Source organism: Perognathus longimembris, chromosome 6, assembly GCF_023159225.1.
Source record: "Perognathus longimembris pacificus isolate PPM17 chromosome 6, ASM2315922v1, whole genome shotgun sequence".
Taxonomy (NCBI): Eukaryota; Metazoa; Chordata; class Mammalia; order Rodentia; family Heteromyidae; genus Perognathus; species Perognathus longimembris.
In genome coordinates this window covers 23,645,089-23,666,814 of record NC_063166.1, presented here as the reverse complement: position 1 = coordinate 23,666,814, position 21,726 = coordinate 23,645,089, and the positions used below count along the sequence as shown (strand labels likewise).

Here is a 21,726-nt window from a genome sequence, read left to right as displayed (position 1 = left end):
ATGGCAACTGTGACAAATGTGAGAATTTATAATTTGGGGGGTGAGTTTTATGCCTTGTTAAAATCATATAGCGGGGCTGGGGATATGGCCTAGTGGCAAGAGTGCCTGCCTCGGATACACGAGGCCCTAGGTTCGATTCCCCAGCACCACATATACAGAAAACGGCCAGAAGTGGCGCTGTGGCTCAAGTGGCAGAGTGCTAGCCTTGAGCGGGAAGAAGCCAGGGACAGTGCTCAGGCCCTGAGTCCAAGGCCCATGACTGGCAAAAAAAAAAAAATCATATAGCAAGCCAAAATTAACATCAAAAATGAAATACTGAGTTGAGGATATCACTCCATGATAGAGCCCTGGTCTAGCATACAAGAGGATCTGGGTTCAACCCCCAGCACCTCACAAAAATAAGTAAATAAAAGAAAAAGGAGATATGAAAGCTGCCAAGAACCACCATTTTGTCTGCTGAAAAAATGGAGATAATAATCCTTAAGCACAAAATCATTAGGAGAATTAGCATCTGTCTCTGCAGAAGCCACAACATTGATTACGTGGTAGCCTCTTTAAACAGGAGCAATTTATGTTTTGTTGTTGTTTTTCTGTTGTGACTGAATTTTACTTGCTAAGTTACCACACTGGCCCCCATCATACAGTCCCAGGAAGGAGATTCATGAACACAGCACAGCTCTGGCTTCATAGCTCTTCTGTGAGTTGGGTGTTAATCTCTCATTCAAGGCCAGAGTTAAGACTGATTCTGAAGTCCTTGGTGTATGGGGCTTCCATTGAGTTGTTCTTTCTGCCTGAGAGGGCTGAGGCCTGTGGTCCTCCCACTACCCATGGTTGACACACATCCTTTGCTTGTGGTATGCAACTACAAACACAGGAAAACGCTTCCACCAGAAAGTCCAAAGATAAATATTCTTCCTGAAATTTATGAAAATTGATGTTTATGAGCTGGGTGTAGGGACACATGCTTGTCCTCCCAGTTCTGAGGAAGGCTGAGGCAGGAAGGAATTGAATTCCAAGCCAACTGGACCACATAGTGTGACCGCCCATCTCAAGAAACAAACAAACAAATACATAAAAATTGATAGCCACCATAAACTCTATGAGAAAATACCTTAATGAAAACCAGCAACCCAGTAACTACTGTTCGGTACTGTTCTAGTGGGTGATAGTGTTAAGTCCCCAGAGTCCAGCATAAGTGCTGAATGACTATCCCACAATGGGCATCACCCAGCACCTGCCACACCTGCCATCCTTACAAGAACGTAGTTTTGACTAAAAGCTTCACCTGTGACTCTACTTGATCGCTGGGATTAACGCCATGCCCTGCTTTTTCTGAGTTAAACTTTTCATTCTTTCCCTCATTTAACAAAGATTAATTGAAAGTCTAATTCTTGTCAGATTCTTGGCTAGGTTTTGGTTTTTTAAAAATGTTAAGAAATCAAACCTGTCTTCATGGAGTTGACCATCTAGTAGTTCAATGGTGATACTGGCAGTAGAGCCCTTTAGATGGTGTTGTCACCCTTCAAAAGGACACATTGCAATGCATGACTGTCTTTTTCTGTTGTCAGATCCAGGATGTGGGTAGGTGCATCTGTGTCTGTGTCAGTGTGTCTGTGTCTGTGATGTGTGTGTACAAGAGGAACTTAGTAGCATAATATAACCTACCAAATATTGTTTGAAAGGGCAGGTAGGAGAAATTAGGTAAGGGAATATAATAGAGGAGATGAAGTTATTCCAAGCACATCATACATATCTGTGGAGCTACAATGAACCCCTCTATACTATTAATGTATGAAAATTAAAAATTAATCAAAAATAAAAATGAGTGCCAGTCCTGGGGCTTGAACACAGGGTCTAGACACTGTCACTGAGCTTCTTTTGCTCAAGACTAGTGCTCTGCCATTTGAGCCAGGGCTCCACTTCTGGCTTTGGGTGGGTGGGTGGGGTAGTTTATTAGAGGCAAGAGTCTCATGTACTTTTCTGCCTGGGCTGGATTTGAACCACATTCCTTAGATCGTAGCTTCCTACATAGCCAGTATCACAGGCATGAGCCACCAGTGCCCGGCCCAAAAAGAAAAAAAAAATTCAAGCAAAGACTTGAGTTTGGTAGTCATAAACCACAAAGTTCCTGCTGTATAGATAGTTCCCCTTTGTGAGCAGAGGACCTACCCGAGACTTTCAAGTATCAGTCCTGAGGTTCTCCTGGGGTCCAGTCAGAGCATAAGTAAGTCGAATCAGACCAGATCAGGGACCTAGAGGCTATCTGCAAAGTCACCCTTTGGTTTCTGGACTGCAGAGGTCCTGGCAGAGGTTCTGGATCAGCAGGTGTAGCAGAGTTAGGTCTAGCAAGTGGCCATTTACCAACCACAACCGAGCAATATCATGTTTTAACAAAACTCATCTACCTGCCCTGTTGCCCAGAAGCTGTGTGAACTGCAATATCATCCCTTCTGCCCGCAAGTCCACACACTCCAGGCTACACTGTTGTTCGGCCGGGGTTCCCACTGGGGCTTGAACACCCCCTTCCAGTAGCCTCTGTGATAGAGAAAGCTATTTTAGTCTCTACTTTTCAGTTTTCCTGGAAGAGATAGTCCCACTAGCTACAACCATATCACCTCTGATATGTTGGTAAGTGCTGTTGAAGGAAATCTGTTCTGGGAACCTCTCGAGCTGCTAGAAACTCAACATCATTCACTTCATACCCCAAAATGGTGAGCCCTTGGTCTGGGGCTCCCATCCGTGCCCTTGTGTTAGGTTTGGGTAGCCTGAGATGTCAAGATGGCCTTCCGTGCTCCGCCATAACCAATATGTTCCAGGGAGTGAAAGTAAATGGTCTGACCGTCTCAGAAGGAGTTGACCCATGTCCACCCCGTCGAGGAGCATCTGCCTATGTGGCAAGCTTGTCCCCCTGACTGCAGATCGTGAGAATTGTGCTCTGAGTTCTGTTATCAGGGATGCTGTTTCTGTAGCTGAGCAGTCATTCCATTTTATAACACTATCAAAAACACATTTTACTTCAGCAGATGAGGTCAGTTAAAGTGCTCCAATCATTACAATAATACTAACAGCTCCTCTGTTCAAGCCTCTCTTTCACGTCAGACACTAATTATATCATCATCAGAACCTGAGAGGTATTACCTCATTTCAGGCTCAGACTCTGAGAAAGATGTGGTTTAAACACAGATGTGTCCTCCTCCGAAGCCAATGTTTTTTTGTTTTTGTTTTCCATAATGCCTCAGTATGCACTTTGGGAGCTGGGCCCACCAGGTTCCAAATTTCAATTCTTACCAGATGGCCTTAGACAAGTTACTAATACTCCTCCATCCTGTTCCCCCATTCATAAAATGGGAATAATAATGGTAACCTTTACAAGTACTGTGATATTTAAATAACAGATGGATTTAAAATAAGCAACTAGTAAATGTTCATTTCCTCCCTCCAAACTCATGATCTGAGGACACAGAATTTTTGTAGACAGTGTAAGGAAAGTCTTAGTCTGGCATGCTGATGAAATCCCACTAGCTGCCCAGCTCAGTGACTCCTGGCCCCAATCTGGTCCTATGTTTGCTCTGAAAGGTAGGAAGGAAAGGATTCATATCACTGACCTTTTTCCTTCTCAAGAATTGCATTTTGCACTTCATTGCACGTCTGTGTATTTCTGGAACAGTGTGCCTTAGAAATGCATACAGCTGGGGCTGGGAATGTGACTTAGTGGTAGAGTGCTTGCCTAACATGCATGAAGCCCTGGGTTCGATTCCTTAGCACCACACAAACAGAAAACAGCCTGAAGTGGCTCTGTGGGTCAAGTGGTAGAGTGCTAGCCTTGAACAAAAAAAGGAAGCCAGGGACACTGGTCAGGCCCTAAGTCCAAGCCCCAGGACTGACAAAAGAGAGAAAGAGAGAAAGAAAGAAAGAAAGAAAGAAAAGAAAGAAGAAAGAAAGAAAGAAAGAAAGAAAGAAAGAAAGAAAGAAGAAGAGAGAGAGAGAGAGAGAGAGAAAGGAAGGAAGGAAGGAAGGAAGGAAGGAAGGAAGGAAGGAAGGAAGGAAGGAAGGAAGGAAGGAAAGGAAAGGGAGAAAGGAAGGATGGAAGAAATGCAGATAGCACTTCTAAAACCAGTGGGACATGGTGGTATATTTTTTCTCCCTCCCAATTTACCAACTTATGATACTGGCCAGTGGTAGGGTACAAGTATGGATGGGTATTTTCCTTTCAAAGGGAAGAGTGATCCACAGAAGAAAGAACCTGAGTATATTTAATAAAGCAATTCTCTAAGCTATAAGAGAGAAGGATCAGAGTCAAAGCCTTTGGTAGGCCTGTGGCCTGCAGCTGGTGAGTTGTTCTGTAAGGCTAGCCCGTAGCCAACATAGTGTCCAGTACTGTGTGCCAAGTGTGTGGAATTGACAATGAACCTGAGCCTCTGAGTGGCTGAATTCAGGTTAGCTAGCAGGCAGACTGGGGAGAGAGAAACAGATATATATCCTTTTCTACTTCCTGTTTGCTTCTCACTGATGCTTCTGATTGGCTGCTCAATGAGACAACCGTCAAGCATCATCACTGAGATATTCAGTCAAGTACAGTAGTCAGCCAGAGACTCACTGAAGTCTTCTATGTTAATAAAAACTCCCCAACACCTCTGACTTCTTGTATTATTCTTTTACTCATAGAATAGTGTTTCTAGTACATCTCTTGTTTTTTTTTTTTGCAGCCTCTAAGCTTTGCAAGGGAGCTTTTTCTCCTCCCTCACAAGTTATTCCAAGATGCTAGGACCATGCCTGGCACATAGTAGATGTGCAATAAATATTTTTCAAAGGTAAAAGAAATGGGAAATCTGGTGACATTAGGGTAAGTGAGCATCAGGCAGAAATGAAGTTACAGAGGAAAATATGATGACACCAATAGAAAATGATCATTTTATTCATTGATGAATGAAAAACGCATTAAAAGGGTTGGGCATGGCTCAGTACATAGAATGACAGCCAATGAGCAAAAGTGTTTGAGTCCCAGTCTAGGACCTAAAAAAAAATTTTTTTACCTCATTTCAATAACTGAGGTAAATTGTTGCCATCTTTACATATCTGTATTTTCTGCTGTCTAAATCATATCTGACTTTTCAGATGCTTCATTTATATTTATCATTTCAAATTAAATTTATATGCACTCATGCATTCTGATACCGATTACATGTTTGCTGTGTAATCGGTAACAGAATGAATATAGCCGCGTACACCAATGTAAGCTGGGCCACCAGCACCTATGCCTGTAACGTGATTAGGTCCAAACCAAACCAAGCGCCTTAAAGAATATACGTCTATGTGTTGTATTAGTTAAAACATTGAAGATCTAAAGCCAAATTCAAAGTTTTGATCTCTTTCTGAACCTGCTGCTGTCAGGCTCAAATGAGTAATTCAAAAACAATTTCACTGACAACCACAACTGTAGCTATAACCCGGGCTAGCAGTCTCACCACCTTTTGTTACTAACCACAGAGGATGGCTGAGCACAACATCCCCAGAGCAACATACAGCCCACTGCCAGAGGAGTATAGGCCAAAAATCACCATCTTGTGTGTAAGTAGCAGAGTATTTATACATGGTATTCTGGATTGGAACTGAATTGTTCTGAATACAGGAACAGAAAGCCCATATACACATCAGAAAGGAGGTGGAATTATACTAAGTCAACTCTGAATTGTATTGAACTTGAGGACATAGAGCACATGTATACACTGGGATGACTGAGTTGAAAACATGAGCAAATGCTTCCCAGCCAGAGTGGAACCCAGAAAGGGTCTAAACAAGGCGGTCTGAGGACAAGGGAACCATGACAGATGCATTGCAAATGGCATTAGTGAATTTATCTCCTCTCCATGGCTTCTAACACCCAGCATGGTCTGTAATTTAGTTATGATCATTGCTCTTTGTCTTCCCCTGTGGTGGTTTGGTTTGGTTTGGTTTTGGTCAGACATGGGGCTTGAACTTAGGGTCTGGGTGCTGTCCCTGAGCCCTGAGCTCCATTTGTTCAATGCTAGTACTCTACCACTTTAAGCCACAGCACCATTTCTGGGTTTCTGGTGGTTAATTGGAGATAAGAATATCAAGAACTTTCCTGCCTGGACCAGCTTTGAACCTAGATCCTCAGCCTCCTGAATAGCTAGGATTATAGGCATGAGCCACCAGCACCTGGCTTGACTGTGGTAGTTGAATTTTGTGTGTTACCTAGACTAGGCCACAAGGTGTCCAGGTATCATCAAATATTATTCCAGTTAATTGGAGACTAAACAATGGAATGAATGTGTGTGAATCTGACCAGTCACTTACACTGTTTCCCTATCTGTTCCAATCACAGCTTTTTTTTTAGAAAATTAAAGGGATAAAAAAAATTTTATCTCGAGAAGCACAAGGTTAAGGAAAAGTTGAATAGAGATCTTTCCATTTAGTGTTCTGTGGTGAAATGAGTCAACCAAAGAGGGTTGTCATAAACCTATAACACCCATCCCCAATTTTATAGGGCAGAAACCTCTGCTTGGGTTGAGCTACTGACCAAATTGGGGGTCTGCTCTGCTTGTTGGGTGTGCTGCTCTTAAGAAAAACAAGCAATGGAATCTTATAAAGAATATACAACCTTTAAAAGACAATGAGGTTTTCTTTTTCCTAATTAAGGAGAGTTAGAGCTAAGGGTCAGTAACTTGACACAATAAAGGGTCATCTGCCCTGTGTAATGTCCGAAGGTGACAGGCAGTTGTTCAAACTTCTTATATCTCCTGAGTTAGAAACTATAGGTGTGTGTCAACGGGCTTCATTCTGTGTAAATGGACCTCAGAGGGAAGATCTGGCCATGCTGCTCACCACAGTCAGCTTCTCCCAGGGAAAGTGAATTCTCCTGGAGATGCAGATTGCCCTGCCATCTTTTGCATAGTGGCTTTGGTGGTATAGCCTGAGGTGTATCACTAGAAAGTAAAGAGAACTGGTGAACACAAGTTAGCATGGCATTCTGCATATAGCTGACACTCATCAAATGTTGGGAAACAAATAAATGGAGGTCAGGTTTGTGTTGGGTTTGGTGGATTAGCACTGGGATATGAATTCAAGACTTCACACTTGATAGGCAGCTGCTCTACCACTTGAGCAACTCCTGTAGCTCTTTCTGCTTTTTTTCACGTAGGGTCTCACACTTAAATGGAACTGATCTCAGACCTTGATCCTCCTGCGTCTACCTGCCACCTAGCTAGATTACAGGTGTACATCAGCACACCCAAACCTTTTTTACAAGCGGGGTCTCACTCCATTTTTCCCCAAGACTGGCCTCGAACTGTCATTCTCCCATGTCTGCCTCCCGTATAGCTGCAATTGCAGGCATGTACCAAAACACCCAGCTGAAGTTTTTAATCATTTTTTTTCTGTTTCAAAGAACTAATTTTTCATCTTTGTATGTTTTCCTAGGTTTTTATGAAGTGGGTGAATTTGAATCATTTCATCCATTTTTCTCCAATTTACAGCCCCAGGGATTGTTGGTGAAGGCCTTGTAGGTTTAAATAAATCACAATGAAATCTACTGCTTTTTGGCTGTAATATGCAGAATCTCATAAAGTAAAATTATAGGCGATTATAAAATCCATCACTGTCAAAAGCCAGATGGTACCTCCCAGATAGAGTGAGGGCTGATGTTTTCTCAGCTGAACCAATAAAATAAATTGAAACAGTAATGAAATGGAAGAGGAGATTCTTCTCAGCCTCCTGCTCTGTTCTTGTGTTTATTGTGGGTAACCAGAATAAAGTTTGATTTTTCAACTTCACTTTCCCCAAAAAACTTATGAGTTCTCTCTACAACAGGATTGTATGTTTTTGTCTTTATTCATTACAGATACCTACTTCCTCCCAGGATCTCAAAATTAATCAGTCTTATCTCATGTCCCTGCCATAAATCCAGAACTTTGCAGAAAGCCATTTTCCTCAAGTTCTGTTATACAGAACAGAGACCCTAGACTTCCTATAATTCCCGGGTTCATGGTTAGCCAGCACTCTGAGATGTGAAGGGAAAAAGTATGTTTTCTTCAAATAGATTATTTCTTACCTTTGTGTACTACCCACACAGGCATGGCAGGGCTGGAAATGTAGTTCAGCAGAAGTTCAAGATCCTGGGGTCCATCCCCAGCATGGCCAAACAAATAAGAATAGTAACAACAATCAAAAAAAAGCTATGGTGAAGGCTCAACCTGAAGAGGCAGCCAATGTTAGGAGTTTGGGGTTTGTGTTGTGTTAATTGTCTTCTGATCCCATCAAGATTCACAGTATACAGTATTATAGGGACACAAACCATTGGAAGTGACTGTGTTCACCATTTAGATTTCTATTCAACTTGACTTTTTATATCTCATCTGCAGAGTGTCGAGCATTGAAAACTTAGAAAAAGTGTGGTCCCTAGGACATGTCCAAATAATTCTGTTCTTCTGATGAATTCATTGTGGTGGTTTTAAACTGAGTGCTCCCAGTAGACTGGAGCATAACACTTAGAAATAGGTTGCTAGCTCCATGGGAGACATAGGCTCACCTATATGACTAAGAGTAGAGACAAGGAATAGAAAATAGGAACTATCTATTATTCCCTATATAATGGCTCCCAGATCCTGGTATGTCTGTGAATGACTCTGGTTAAAATACTTTGATAACTACAATGTGGATTGTTTTCTGAATGATAATTTTTTTCTTTAAAAAATGGCTGAAAAGAGAGCTTTTTAGTAAACACTTTTGTAGAAAACACTTAACATGGTAAATGCCTAATTTAGAACTTCACATGTATGAGTGCTACCTTTCTGAGGAAATCAGTATAACTTGATATCAAGTTTGAAATCCTCCCCCTATGGTCTTATCTCCATAGTTGCCTAGCTCAGGCTCTGGACCTCTCCTTTTTCATTGGTCTTCAGCAAAAGCCAGTAAGGAGACATAACAGTAATGAGATTATGTTTCACATACATGTGAATTTGTCATTCTGGTCTATGCTTCAGTTCTATGCCTGAAATAGTGTGTTTTATCAACAAAAGCAAAAGCTATCCCGGTGCTGGTGGCTCACACCTACAATCCTATCACAGTTCAAAGCCAGCTGGGGCAGGAAAGTCTATTAACCAAAAGAAAACAGAAAGTGGTGCTGTGGCTCAAGAAGTAGAGCTGAAGAGCTCAGAAACAACGCCCAGGCCCAGAGTTCAAACCCCATATCCAATAACAACAACAAACAAAAAAATCAAAAGCTATTATTGGAAAAACAAATATGCTAATGAGTGTTATGGCTTGTTGAAAAGTTTTTCATTGAAAATTTGAGCTCATTACTGGTGGAAGCAGTGCACATGGTTGTAGTCCAGGTTCAAGGCCAGCCCCAGGCAAACATGCCAGAACCTATCCTAAAAGTAACTAAAGTAAGCCAGGTACTAATGGCTCATATCTGTAATCCTACGAGGTAGAGATCTGAGGATTACAATTCAAAGCCCGCTCAGGCAGGAAAGTCCAGGCTGACCCTTGAAGGGATATTGGGACTTCTGCCTCTTCCAATCTCTCTCTGCTTCCCTGACACTATGAGTTGAGCAGCTCTGCTCTGTCACATGCTCCCCACCGTGATGTCCTGCCTTGCTACAGGCCCAAAAGCAATGGAGCCAGCCAACTGTGAACTGAAACCTCTCAAACTATGAGCCAGAATGAGTCTGACTTTTAATTTTATTTTCTCAAGTATTTTGTCATAGCAACAGAAATCTGACTAACACATTCTTGCCAAAAATATAGTAGTGGGATTTTATTTGCATGCTTCCTTGTTTGAACTGAACTCCTTCAATTCAGCTCTTATAGTAATTATTAATAGATTGAGTAGTCATTATTTTAAATATATTTATGGGTTATTGGTTTTTGTATTTTTTTTGCCAGTCCTTGACCCTGAGGCTTGAACTCAGGGCCTGAGCACTGTCCCTGACTTTATTTTGCTCAAGGTTAGCACCCTGCCACTTGAGCCACACCTCCACTTCTGCCTTTTTCTATGTATGTGGTGCCAAGGAATAGAACCCAGGGCTTCATGTATGTGAGACAGGCACTCGGCCATGTTCCCAGCCCTGGGTTGTTTTTGTAAATCCACAATATTTGTATCTATGTATGGGGGAATGGAGAACTTTTTTCAGTTTCCGTGAGTATTCTCATCTGTGTTTTCCAGTGCTTCCCAAAGAGCAGATAGAAATTTTAAAATCAGAAAAAGAAATCAAGCTGGGTGCCAGTGGCTCATGCTTGTAATCATAGTTACTCAAGAAGCGGAGATCTGAAGATCATGGTTCAAAGCCAGCCTGGGCAGGAAAGTCTGTGAAACTTTTATCTCCAATTAATCACAGAAAAGGCTGGAAGTGGAGCTGTGGCTCAAATGGCAGGACACTAGCCTTGAGCAAAAGGAGATCAGGGGACAGCACCTAGGCCCAGGACTAGCAAAAGAAAAAAAAAAAACACGTGTTTTTTTTTTAAAGTAACAACAATTGAACTATTTTCCATTTAGTATAGAACTTTGAGACAACCCTGGATTCCAGAAGCAACAGACTAATTCCATCTTACTTCATGACACATCCTAAAGGGCAAACTTTCAGAGTTGTTCCATCTCTTACAAAACAGCATGGGTGGGAATTGGGTTTTCCTTTTTGGGTAAAGTTTCTACAAAGCTTGCTGATAAAAGTCATTTTGCTTTCTGCAAAACAATTCAATTACTGTTGGAGCGAAAAGGAGATGCAGCTGATAAAGGGCCCAATTCTTCAAGTTTAGAGCAGAAACAAGGGTCATAGAGATAGAGAGCCCTAACGTACTAAGTGCAGTCCAGCCAAGACAGCCCTTGGCAACATCTGCTGAAGGCATGCACCTTACACAAGCCTCTCCCCCTTTTGCATCAAGCCACAGAAACTTAAAGAAGGGCCTTTTTTTTTTTTTTACTCATTTTCAACATGAACTTTGAAAAATCATTTTTCTTTGGGGAAATACCTCACAATAAAAGGAACATAAGTGAAAAGTTAAACAAAACACTCATAATATTTCTGTAAAACTGTGTGATTTAAGCTAAGAGCTAGTGGCTCACGCCTGTAATACTAGCTATTCAGGAGGCTAAGAGCTGAGGCTCATGTTTGAAGCTCCTGTCATCTCAGCACTCAGGAGGTAGGATAATGGTAAATTTGAGTCCTGCCTGGCCTCTTTGTGAGAACTTGTCTCAAAAATACTAAGCATAACACAAACAATGAAGTTGCTCTAAGGCACACTAGCAGCTAACTAGGTCTGGAGGCCACCTCCATTGCAGGCTATTGGAAAACAGATAAAAAATGAGAAATTACAATGATTCTTAAATTTATTTCCTGTTTGCTAGTGATATAACTCCATGGTAGGGTACTTGCTGAGCATGTACAAGTCTCTAGGTTCTATAAAAGAAAATAAGATCTGTAGTAGAGAGGCTTTTTGTGATTTTCATTGAAAATAGTAAAGTTCAAAATGAATTTACTGAGTTTCCCTAATAGACGCTTAACCAGGTGGAAAGATGTAGAACGCAATAAACTCGTCTGTTGGCTTTTCCCCTTTCATCCCACAACATAGGCCTTGATGGAAATCATCCCATTTACCCGAATCTTCTCTCCTATTTTCCATCCCCGAGGTCAAAGTTCAAGATGAAGAGAAGAAGATTTAAGCCTACATTAAACCACAGGACAAATCTGTTGGCAGAGAATAAAGGCAGTTATGTTCATTAGCATTACACAACATAGCTGTTGTACTTTGTTCTCTCAATATTGCTTTCCTTTATCATGATGAAAATTTTCTTCACACCATTGCCAAACCCAGGCCAAAAAAAGAGGAAACTTTTCCTAATCTTTATGATGCTTTCACCAGATAACCAATATAAAATACCTTCCAGAATAGTGTGTCACCTCAGACTTAAGAGTTTGTTCTTGGGAAGTTAGAGATAAATAAAGATGGCCTTAATAAATCTTTCTAACATTGTAAATATACAAGTTTCTGGTTCATTTTCCTTTTGGGGCAATGGGCCAGGTATGGTTCAACAATTTAGATATTCTGGCTTTTCTCAAAGACGTCATTACATCAAACTTATTATAGTTTGCAAATTGCTGGAAGCAGGCTGCTTTTGGGGAGTTCTGCCATCATTGAAAATCAGCTGCTTTTCTGTGGTCGCCAGTGTCATCCTTTTGATTGGACTGAGAAGACTCTCTGGAAGGGAAAAAAAGATGTTTGCTTTCTAAAGAGTAAGATTTCAGGACAGTATTAAAAAATGACTTCGCAGCCATTGATGAACTAATATGTTTGGGGCCAGAGTATTTGTTTCTTTTCCCAGAGTGGCCAATAGACCATTAGTTGAGTATTACTTTGTTCAGGCTGGTACAAGAAAATACCATAGATCAGGTGCTGTAAACAACAGCACTTTATTTTTCTTTCTGTAATGGAGGTTGGAAGTTCAAAATCAATGTATCAGCTGGGCTGGTGTCTCTTGTCACCTTCTCCCTTCTCTTCTTCACAGCACCCTTCCTCTGCGTGACATCATGTCCAGATTCCTATTATTGGACACCCATGTCCAGATGCAATTATTTATGTTGGCTTAAAGCCTGCTCGAATGACCCCATTTCAACTTATTACCTCTTTAAAGATGCTTCTTCAAAATATTATGCAGCTACATTCTGAGCTCCTGGGAGTAAAGGCTTCAACATAAGAATCTAAAGCCATGCAATTCAGCATGTATAAAATTGGTAAGGGAAAGAAGAGAAAAAGGTATTCATTAACTTTCCACACAAACAGGCTAGCTTCTAAAACAAACTTTTTGAGTGTCCCCTTCTTCAATCTAGAAGAAATTAAATTCCACTAAGACCTCTTATTTATGCCTCAAAAGTGGTTGTCATTGTCAATCCTATTTTGCAGATGAGATCATGAAATCCCATTATCTGTATCATTTGTGTGATGCTCTGGAGCAGAGCACATTGTAGATCAAAGGCTTCAATGTAAACAGTCTCATCTAGAGCCTGAGTTCTTCATCTCTTCACAATACCCTTTCCTAGTATTGTTGGCCTGGGTAGACAGGCAATTGTGTTTTTCTCAGTCCTCAATAATACTAAATAGAATTAGGCCTCTAGGACTTCCAGAGGACCTAGGGGCTAGCCCCAGCTCCACCATCTTGTTAGCTGATCTTATTAAATTAACCTCCCGGAGCTTATATCCACGTAGATAAAATGGGAGAACTAGATTAGATCCATGTATTTTCAAACTTTTAGATTAAGATCCATAATAAGAGATGCATTGTACTTCGCAGCCCAATACACACACACACACACACACACACACACACACACACACACAGTGCATAACTGGAATAACTCCTAAAATATCCACCCCTCCCTTATCACATATGAATACCCTGCAATGCTTTCTGTTATAAAATACTTTATTAAACATTAATATTATATTAAATACTGTATGTGACTTGCTCGATTGGGTCTGTCAAAAGCTGAACCAGATTATCCTGTGATCCTCAAATCCTTTTTATCTATTGGGATATGTGTTTGGATCCTCTATTATCTTAAATATGCAGCCATTTATTTAAATCAAATGCATATTCTATGTTATCATGCAGTATATCCTTTTGGCCTCTGCTGTGAGCTCACTGTGTCGTAGCAATAATAACAGTCACGTCCAGTAGTTACAATGCACCCGAAGTTTAAAACTCGATCTCTTGCAGCCTATAGGCTACAGGTGTTGTGACATCTGAAGAAACCAAGGACCAAATATAGCTGATTTTCAAGTCCCTATAAGTATTAGGTAGCCAAAGTGAGATTTGAGCCAAGGTCAAGTGGAGCCCTTGCATACAACATATCCTTAGGGACATATACAACATGCAAAGGGGGTTAGAAGTTACTCAAATCTACTGCAGCTCAACCTTTCTTCCATAATGGTTTTCTGTCCCTGGCACACCTTACAGATGTATGCTATCTGCATCCTGTGACTATAATCACCTAAGGAATATTTCCAATCTCCCCATCCCTATGCGGCCACCTCCACACCAGTTAAGTGAGAATATCTGGACTAAATCTCAGTGTCTGTTAAAGCCTTTAGGTGGCTCCAATATGCAGCCAATGTTAGAAACCATTGTCCTGAAATATCTTTTGGGCAATACTGGGGCTTGAACTCGGGGCTTTATGCTTTCTAAGCTGGCACTCTACCATGTGAGTCACATTTCCAGTTTTGTTTTTTTAGTTGTTGTTTTGGGGTTAAAATCTTGTAGAATTACAAATGTTAGCAATTGGCATCTAGCCCATTCCTCTGAAGTTTTAAAGGAATAAAAAAAGAGCCAGGCACTAGTGTCTCACACCTGTAATCCTAGCTATTCAGGAGACTGAGGATTGTGGTTCGAAGCCATTCCAGGCAGGAAAGTCTGTGAGACTCTTATCTCTAATAAACTATTCAAAAAAAATCTGGAAATGGCTTGTGGGTCAAGTGGTAGAAGACTTACCTTGAGCAAAAGAAGCCCAAGGACAGCGCCCAGGCCCAGAGTTCAAGCCCCAGGACCATTTTATTTCATGCAGCCCATGGTTTAGTTAAGTAAGCTTTCTATCCACTCTTGCAAAGCTGACGTTTAGGACCTTGGCTGTTTCTCTCAAGCATGCACACACAAATCAGATAAACAATCTTGGTATCTGCTGGTCAGCACTTAAAGAGAGCAGAGACAGCTCTGAGGAGGTGCTCAAAGCAGCTGAAGACTGCTTTAATAGCAGAACACCTATCACTGTGATATTTCATAATTCAACTCACCTAATTCTGAAAGTCATTTTTTATATAACTAAAGAAGTCACTGGCAGCATTAATCAGACATGAGCGTGACCAGTAGTCAGTCGTAGGCCTAGCGAAGCAGGGATGATGAAGAAACTTAAACCCAACGCAGGTCACTATAAATTTGAGAGGCTGTCACTTGTTCTTCAGAAAACCTCTGTGCAAGAGGCCCTTATTTCCATTTGGATTAAGGTAACTATTGTCAAACCTAGGATGTTCTCTCTTTCATTCCCACCAGAACCAGAAGCCATCTTTTTCCTAACTTGTCCTCGCCCCAACTTAACACTTATGTTGCTACAGTCGGAACACTTGTAGTCCATTAGACAATACAACAGCTCCACATGCAGTGTCACTGTGTTTCACACAGTTATCTTCAAAACAAAGGGTCATGGCACACTGCTGGGATGTTCTTGGGGCACAGCATTAATAATATGAAGAATGTCTGCAATTTTCATAATTCAGAGGATAAAAATACAGTACAGTTGACCCTCTGTATCTGAAGGAAGTTGGTTGCATCCTTCCCACAGACACCAACAGTCAAGGTGCTCCAGGCCCTTGTATAAGATGACTTTGTTTGCCTGTAATCCCCATACAGCTTCCTGTATACTTTAAATCATCTCTCAATTAGGAAGAATACAACATTTAGGCTATATACCTAATAGAGTGTAAAGGCTATATAAATAATACTGTTCTGATTATGGAATGTTCAGATGACAAGAAGGAAGATAAAAAGAAAAAGTCTATATATTTTCGATTCAGATGCACTGTGTGTGTGTATGCACGTGCACTCGTGCACACACGCACATGTGCATATGTATGCCAATCTTGAGGCTTGAACTCAGGGCCTAGCTACTGTCCAGGAGCTTTATGCTCAAGGCTAGCACTCTACCACTTGAGCTCCATTTCTGACTTTTTGGTAGTTAACTGGAGATAAGTGTCTCAGGAGTTTTTCTACCTGGGCTAGCTTGGAATCATGGTCCTCAAATCTCAGCCTCTTGGGTAGCTAGGACTACAAGTGTGAGCCACTAGCTCCTATCTTGAAAAGTAGACCCTTGGCATCCGCAAACGTATGGTCCCAAGGAGACTGCAGTTGAGGAAAATCTAAAGCTCCAGATACAGTAGAGTTCAGTGACGGCTTGATCCACTAAGAACTCACTGCCTGACAATAAAGTCTAAAAGTTTCACTTCATCATGTCAGTTAAGCCCATTTCCTTTTACCTTGCTTTGGGGCCACCATTTGTTTGTTGGAAGGTAGATTTTCACAAAATGAAGGTCATAAAAACAGCAGATCATGAGACTGGGAATGCGGCTTGGTGGTAGAGTGCTTGCCTAGCATGCATGAAGCCCTGGGTTCGATTCCTCAGTACCACATACATAGAAGAGGCCAGATGTGACACTGTGGCTCATGTGATAGAGTGTTAGCCTTGAGCAAAAGAAGCTCAGGGACAGTGCCCAGGCCCTGAGTTCAAGCCCCAGGACTGGCAAAACAAAACAAAACAACAACAAAAAACCCAGCAGATCACACAAAGATTTTAAACACATCTTATGATAACATGTAATTGGCTGACAGTGTCTCTGAATCTACTAAGCTATGTGATACAGGTGTAAAAATTTAAAATTTTTGTTTTTGAAATTTCCTTTCTTTTTTACAGTCCTTGATCAACACCACATGTACTAGATCTATACATAAGTAAGGTGAGCTTAGGGTACTTCGGGTCCCTATGGTTAAAATGCACACAAGTGTAGAACCTGTACATACAAAGGGCCAGCTAAATTCCCATGGTAAAGAATAACTCCATTCTATTTTGAAGGGTACTCTTGTGCCTTTTTATCTGTAGAGCCATGGCAAATGGCAAGCTCTGGGTACTCGACAGGGACCAAGAGGCTGTGCTTCTGTCTGTTCCAGTGACCACATTCTGTGTTTCCTTGCAGAATGAGGTAGCTACACTACTGAAACCCATTTCAGAGAAGATTCAGGAAATCCAGACTTTCCGAGAGAGGAACCGGGGGAGCAACATGTTTAACCATCTTTCAGCTGTCAGCGAGAGCATTCCTGCCCTAGGATGGATAGCTGTGGTAAGTGTGGATGTGTGCTCTCTGCCTTGCACATGGTCAGAGTATTTGGGGGTCTGGGGGCCACCTTCTGTCTCTGTCATCCACCATCCAATGCACGCCCAGGCTGGATGTGGCAACTTCTCCGTAATCTATTCAAGGCGAATGCTTTCTGTTCTAAGCTGTAAGCATGTTTCACCAATCTTTCCAGACCACACTTCACCTCCACTTTCCCCCTTAACTGTATTATGTCCTTCTTCTTCTTCAAAGCATTTTATTTCTTCTTTTTTTTCTTTCTATGCTTGGGTGATGGTCCTGTTTTCTCAGTCCCCCAAACCTGGCCCTTATGTCAAGGAGATGAACGATGCTGCCACCTTTTACACTAACAGGGTCTTAAAGGACTACAAACACAGGTATGTACCTTCTTTTACCAGCTGTATATTCGGAGAGTCGCTTGGTAGACATTTGCTAAGTTAAAACGTCATTCAATTGCTGATCCCTTTCCAAGACTCTTCACTGGTATACTGTTTAACCTTGAAAGAAAAAAGATGTCATGTTTTCCAGGAAAGCCAAATGGGAAGTAAAATCCATTATCTATGTCTGTTTTAGAAAGTCTGCCTTAAGCCTGGCACTAATGGTTCACACCTGTAAATCCTAGCAACTCTGGAGGCTGAGAGCTGAGGATTAGTTTGAAGCCAGCCCTGGGCAGTAAAGTCATTGATACTCTTTATCTCCAATTAACCACCAAGGAGGTAGAAGTAGAAGTGTGGCTCTAGCGGGTAGAGCTTCAGTCTCTAAAAACAAATATTGTAAATGTAACATACAGAGGGTTTACAGTTACACAAATAAGGTAATGAGTATGCTTCTTTTTGAGCAGTGTCACCTCTTCCCTCATTTTCTTCCAGTTTTTCTCTCCCCACCCCCACAAGTTATATAATTCATTTTCAACATAGTGTCTGGTGATTATCACTGCTGAATTTGTTCACCTTTTATCCCACCATTTCTGTGCTTTCCTTTACCCTTTACAAAGGGGAAAACAGAAACACACATACAGCAAAATAAGAAGCCTCTTGTTTCCATTTCTTGGGGTTCATTTTGATAAATATCATTTTATATGATTATATGCACACTCATATTTAGCCCTATGACCCTCTACTCTAAATATTCACGCAGTGAGACCAAAGGAGCATATTTTTAGGAGAGCTTCAGTCTTGAGTGAAAAAAACAAGGGACAGTGCTCAGCCCCTGAGTTCAAGCCCTCATATTGGGATTAAAAAAAAAAAAGACTGTCTTGGTTCTCTTCTAATGGATAATCTGTTCCACTTAAATACATATTGCTATGTTTTGTATCTCTGTAATAATGAGAGCATTCTGTGATGGGCTAGACCAAAGTTTCACATTGATCAAGGGATAATTAATTGGTGTATGCACAGATAGAAGAAAGGAAGAATCCAGAAATGAAATATACACTCAGAACAGAGGTGAGGTATGCCATTAACACAGACAGTGAGAAGGAAACCAGATGGACTGCATTAAAATGAAATGTGATTTGGGTAGACCGAGAGAAAACTGTAAGGAGAATGCCTGTGGAGAGGACTGTTGAAAGTAAAGGTGAATCTGAACCATGAGGATTTGCTTGGGGAATCACTGAGAAAGGGCTTGGCCTTACACAGCATAGATAACAGATCATAGCACGATATAAAGTGGGATTAGAAAGGAAAACAGTGCCAAATGGAGACAGGTCAGAGTGCAGAAACATCCAGGAAAATATCTCTTAAACTGTTTAAGGAGTTTCATGAGATTCCTCTCACTCTGATGTGATTATGCTTTATTTACCCTGTAAAGAGCTGGAGAAATGTGCTAGGTCTAGGGCCTGGTAACTAAGGGGAGAGTTGGGGGAAAATAACAGCAACAATGATGTACCTTCCCTTGGCTCCAGGCTTAAGAATGGATTCCCATCTGTGTCCTTATGTGACCTCATTAGAAGTGGCCATCCTTGACAAATACAAGGGCTCCTAAGGATGTCTCAATAGTGTTTCTGACTATTCAGATGGAAGGAAATGTGAAACCTGAATTGCCTGCATTATTGCCTCAAGTCACCTCTTAAAAACCAAAAGACCATGATCCACAATATAAGGCAAATTTTACATGAACTATTGAAAAGTAGAGAAAGCATACATAAATAAATGCCTACTAGAGTTTCACCTCTTTTTTTTTTTTTTTTGCCAGTCCTGGGCCTTGGACTCAGTGCCTGAGCACTGTCCCTGGCTTCTTTTTGCTCAAGGCTAGCACTCTGCCACTTGAGCCACAGCGCCACTTCTGGCCATTTTCTGTATATGTGGTGCTGGGGAATCGAACCCAGGGCCTCGTGTATATGAGGCAGGCACTCTTGCCACTAGGCCATATCCCCAGCCCCGAGTTTCACCTCTTTGACCAACATGATACATGTTCAAATACTTAATGGATAAGGCAAATTTACAAAGTATACGTATAGGATAAAGAACTACAATACAGAGAATATCTATGCTTCTACCACTTTTAAAAATATATATATCTATAACCCAATATTTTTTTCCATTTGTTGAATTTATTTAAACAAATCAATTTAGAAATTCCATAAAATTAAACAAAACTTATGACATGTAAACAGACTGCCATGTTCCTGAAACAGATGTTAACACCTTAAAAGTTAATAATTGCTTATGAGGAAAGCTGTCCATTAATAAGGCCAGTCTTCAGCACAACTAAAATCATTTTGTTTCTTTCGCTTCCCTAGTCTGACAATGGAATACTATTAAACCACAATCATATATAATAAGGATGACATTGGATGGATAGATCAGTAGTACCATTTATAACCCAATATTTTTTACCATGAAAAAGGCACACTCTGCAGTTTCACTCCTAGGTAAATATCCAAAAGAAATGAAAGCATATGTTCACCCAAAAGCTCATATATGAGTTCATAGCAGCATTATTCATAATAGACAAAAGCTTGTCATTAGCCAGTGAATGGACAAAATGGGTGAGAATGTTGAAAGGGGTAACATGGATCAAGACATGCTATATTCATAAACTGCTTTATTGAATGGCAACTCCTTGTACAACTATTTAAAGTGAATAAAATATTCAAAACAGAGTCTTTCCATACAATGGAATAAAAGTTGGACATAATAAGAATGAAGTATTAGCAGGTGGCAATATGGATGAACCTTAGAAACATAGTACTAAGTGGGGGGGGAGACACTTAGACATCATATGATTCCATTTATATGAAATTCAGACTAGCCCATTCTACATAGACAAAAGTCAATGATCATGTACCAAGGACTGGAGAAATTTAGGGAAAGTCAGCTGTCGCTGCAAATAGAGACTGGGGTTTCTTTATTGGGTGATGAAAATGTTCTAAAATTAATGGGGTGATTTGTTCAACTCTGTTGAGCAAAACTGTTAAACTGTACCTTTGCAATGTGTGAATTACATGGAATGTGAGTTGTACCATAATAAAGTGGTGGCATTAAAAAAATAGCAGCTGTAATTTTTCCATTTAGGAAGAGCAATGTCAAAGATGAAATTATAGATTTCAGGGTCTGCAGTTGCCTCTTTCCTCTTCAAGTCTGTCTGTGTCCTAAGGGAACTTTGATGAAAGTCTTTGTGCTCAGTGCTCCAAAGAGCACAACGACTGAAGCCCTTGTGCCAATGATAAGAAGTCACATGTCATTCTGTGTCAGAAGGGTCAGGAGTGTGGCTCAAGTGGTAGAGCACCAACCCAGAAAGCATGAGGCCTTGAGTTCAAAGCTCACTTCTACCAAATATAAATAAGCAAGTAAGTTTTATTTGAGATCCTAACTCCATTCCCATTCTCTTTGGTAACAAAGTGATTTACGCCATGTGGACTGGGTGAAGTCATATTTGAACATTTGGAGTGAGCTTCAAGCTTACATCAAGGAACATCATACCACAGGCCTTACCTGGAGCAAGACGGTGAGTAACAAGCCCTCTTCCACCTGAATATGGAACGGCCATAACAATTTCATCAAAACTTTCCTAACTGTGGACTAGAGTATCATACCTTAAAATCTACCTGAAGGAAAGGATAGAATAAAACGTACATGAGAAGCTTCATGGAAATCTCATTTGCCATGGGAAAATGTGGGTGCATTGAAATGCACAGGGCAAGATGCAACTAAGTTGATGGATTCCTTTTTCCTCTGCTTTCAAAATTATGGCTTTTGAGAAAAGGATCCATACATTTTCACAGTGTTTTAATAAGGATGAGGATGTGTGGCTGTGTGGGTGTTTCTGTAGACTAATTGGAATTATTTTTTATCCTTTTCAAATAAGATAGCTTTGTAATAGATTGGTGTGTCATAAAGAGGAATTGTCATACATTTGCCATGGAGATAAGTCATTAGAGAATGCTAAACTGAAAATCAGGAGTTCTTGCTTCTGTTATTATTTCATAACAGACAAATCAAGAGGAATAAAAATTCATTCATAGAAATAACATCAACAAATGCTAATTGTGTATGGTACCGATGGAAAATGGAGGAAAAGTACTTTTAAATAGTTTGAGTAGCATCAGTACAATGTACAAAGCTGAGTGATTGTGTTTGTGAATGTACAAGAGAACTTGATCATTAATTAGAGAAAAATAAATTTAATTGTTTTTCTTTGTTCTAAAATGAATACTTACTGGGTTCATTTGAAATATGTGCTTTGTAAGGAATGAGGACATGGCTTAGAGAAAAGTGTTTGCCTAGCATGCATGATGCCCTGGGCTCAGTCACTGAGAGAGAGAAAGACAGACACACAGACACACAGAGACAGACACAAAGACACAAAGAGAGACAG

General features: G+C 40.7%; 1 protein-coding gene across 1 annotated transcript in view; it reads left to right on the top strand.

The window, feature by feature from the left end:
* The window catches only part of Cap2 (cyclase associated actin cytoskeleton regulatory protein 2), a 120,488-nt gene that overhangs the window by 75,738 nt on the left and 23,024 nt on the right, over nucleotides 1-21,726 (top strand). The window contains exons 5-7 of the mRNA XM_048348419.1: nucleotides 16,753-16,896; nucleotides 17,200-17,285; nucleotides 20,751-20,856. Coding sequence (XP_048204376.1) covers nucleotides 16,753-16,896; nucleotides 17,200-17,285; nucleotides 20,751-20,856 — 336 coding nt within the window. The remainder of the gene's footprint in view (nucleotides 1-16,752; nucleotides 16,897-17,199; nucleotides 17,286-20,750; nucleotides 20,857-21,726) is intronic.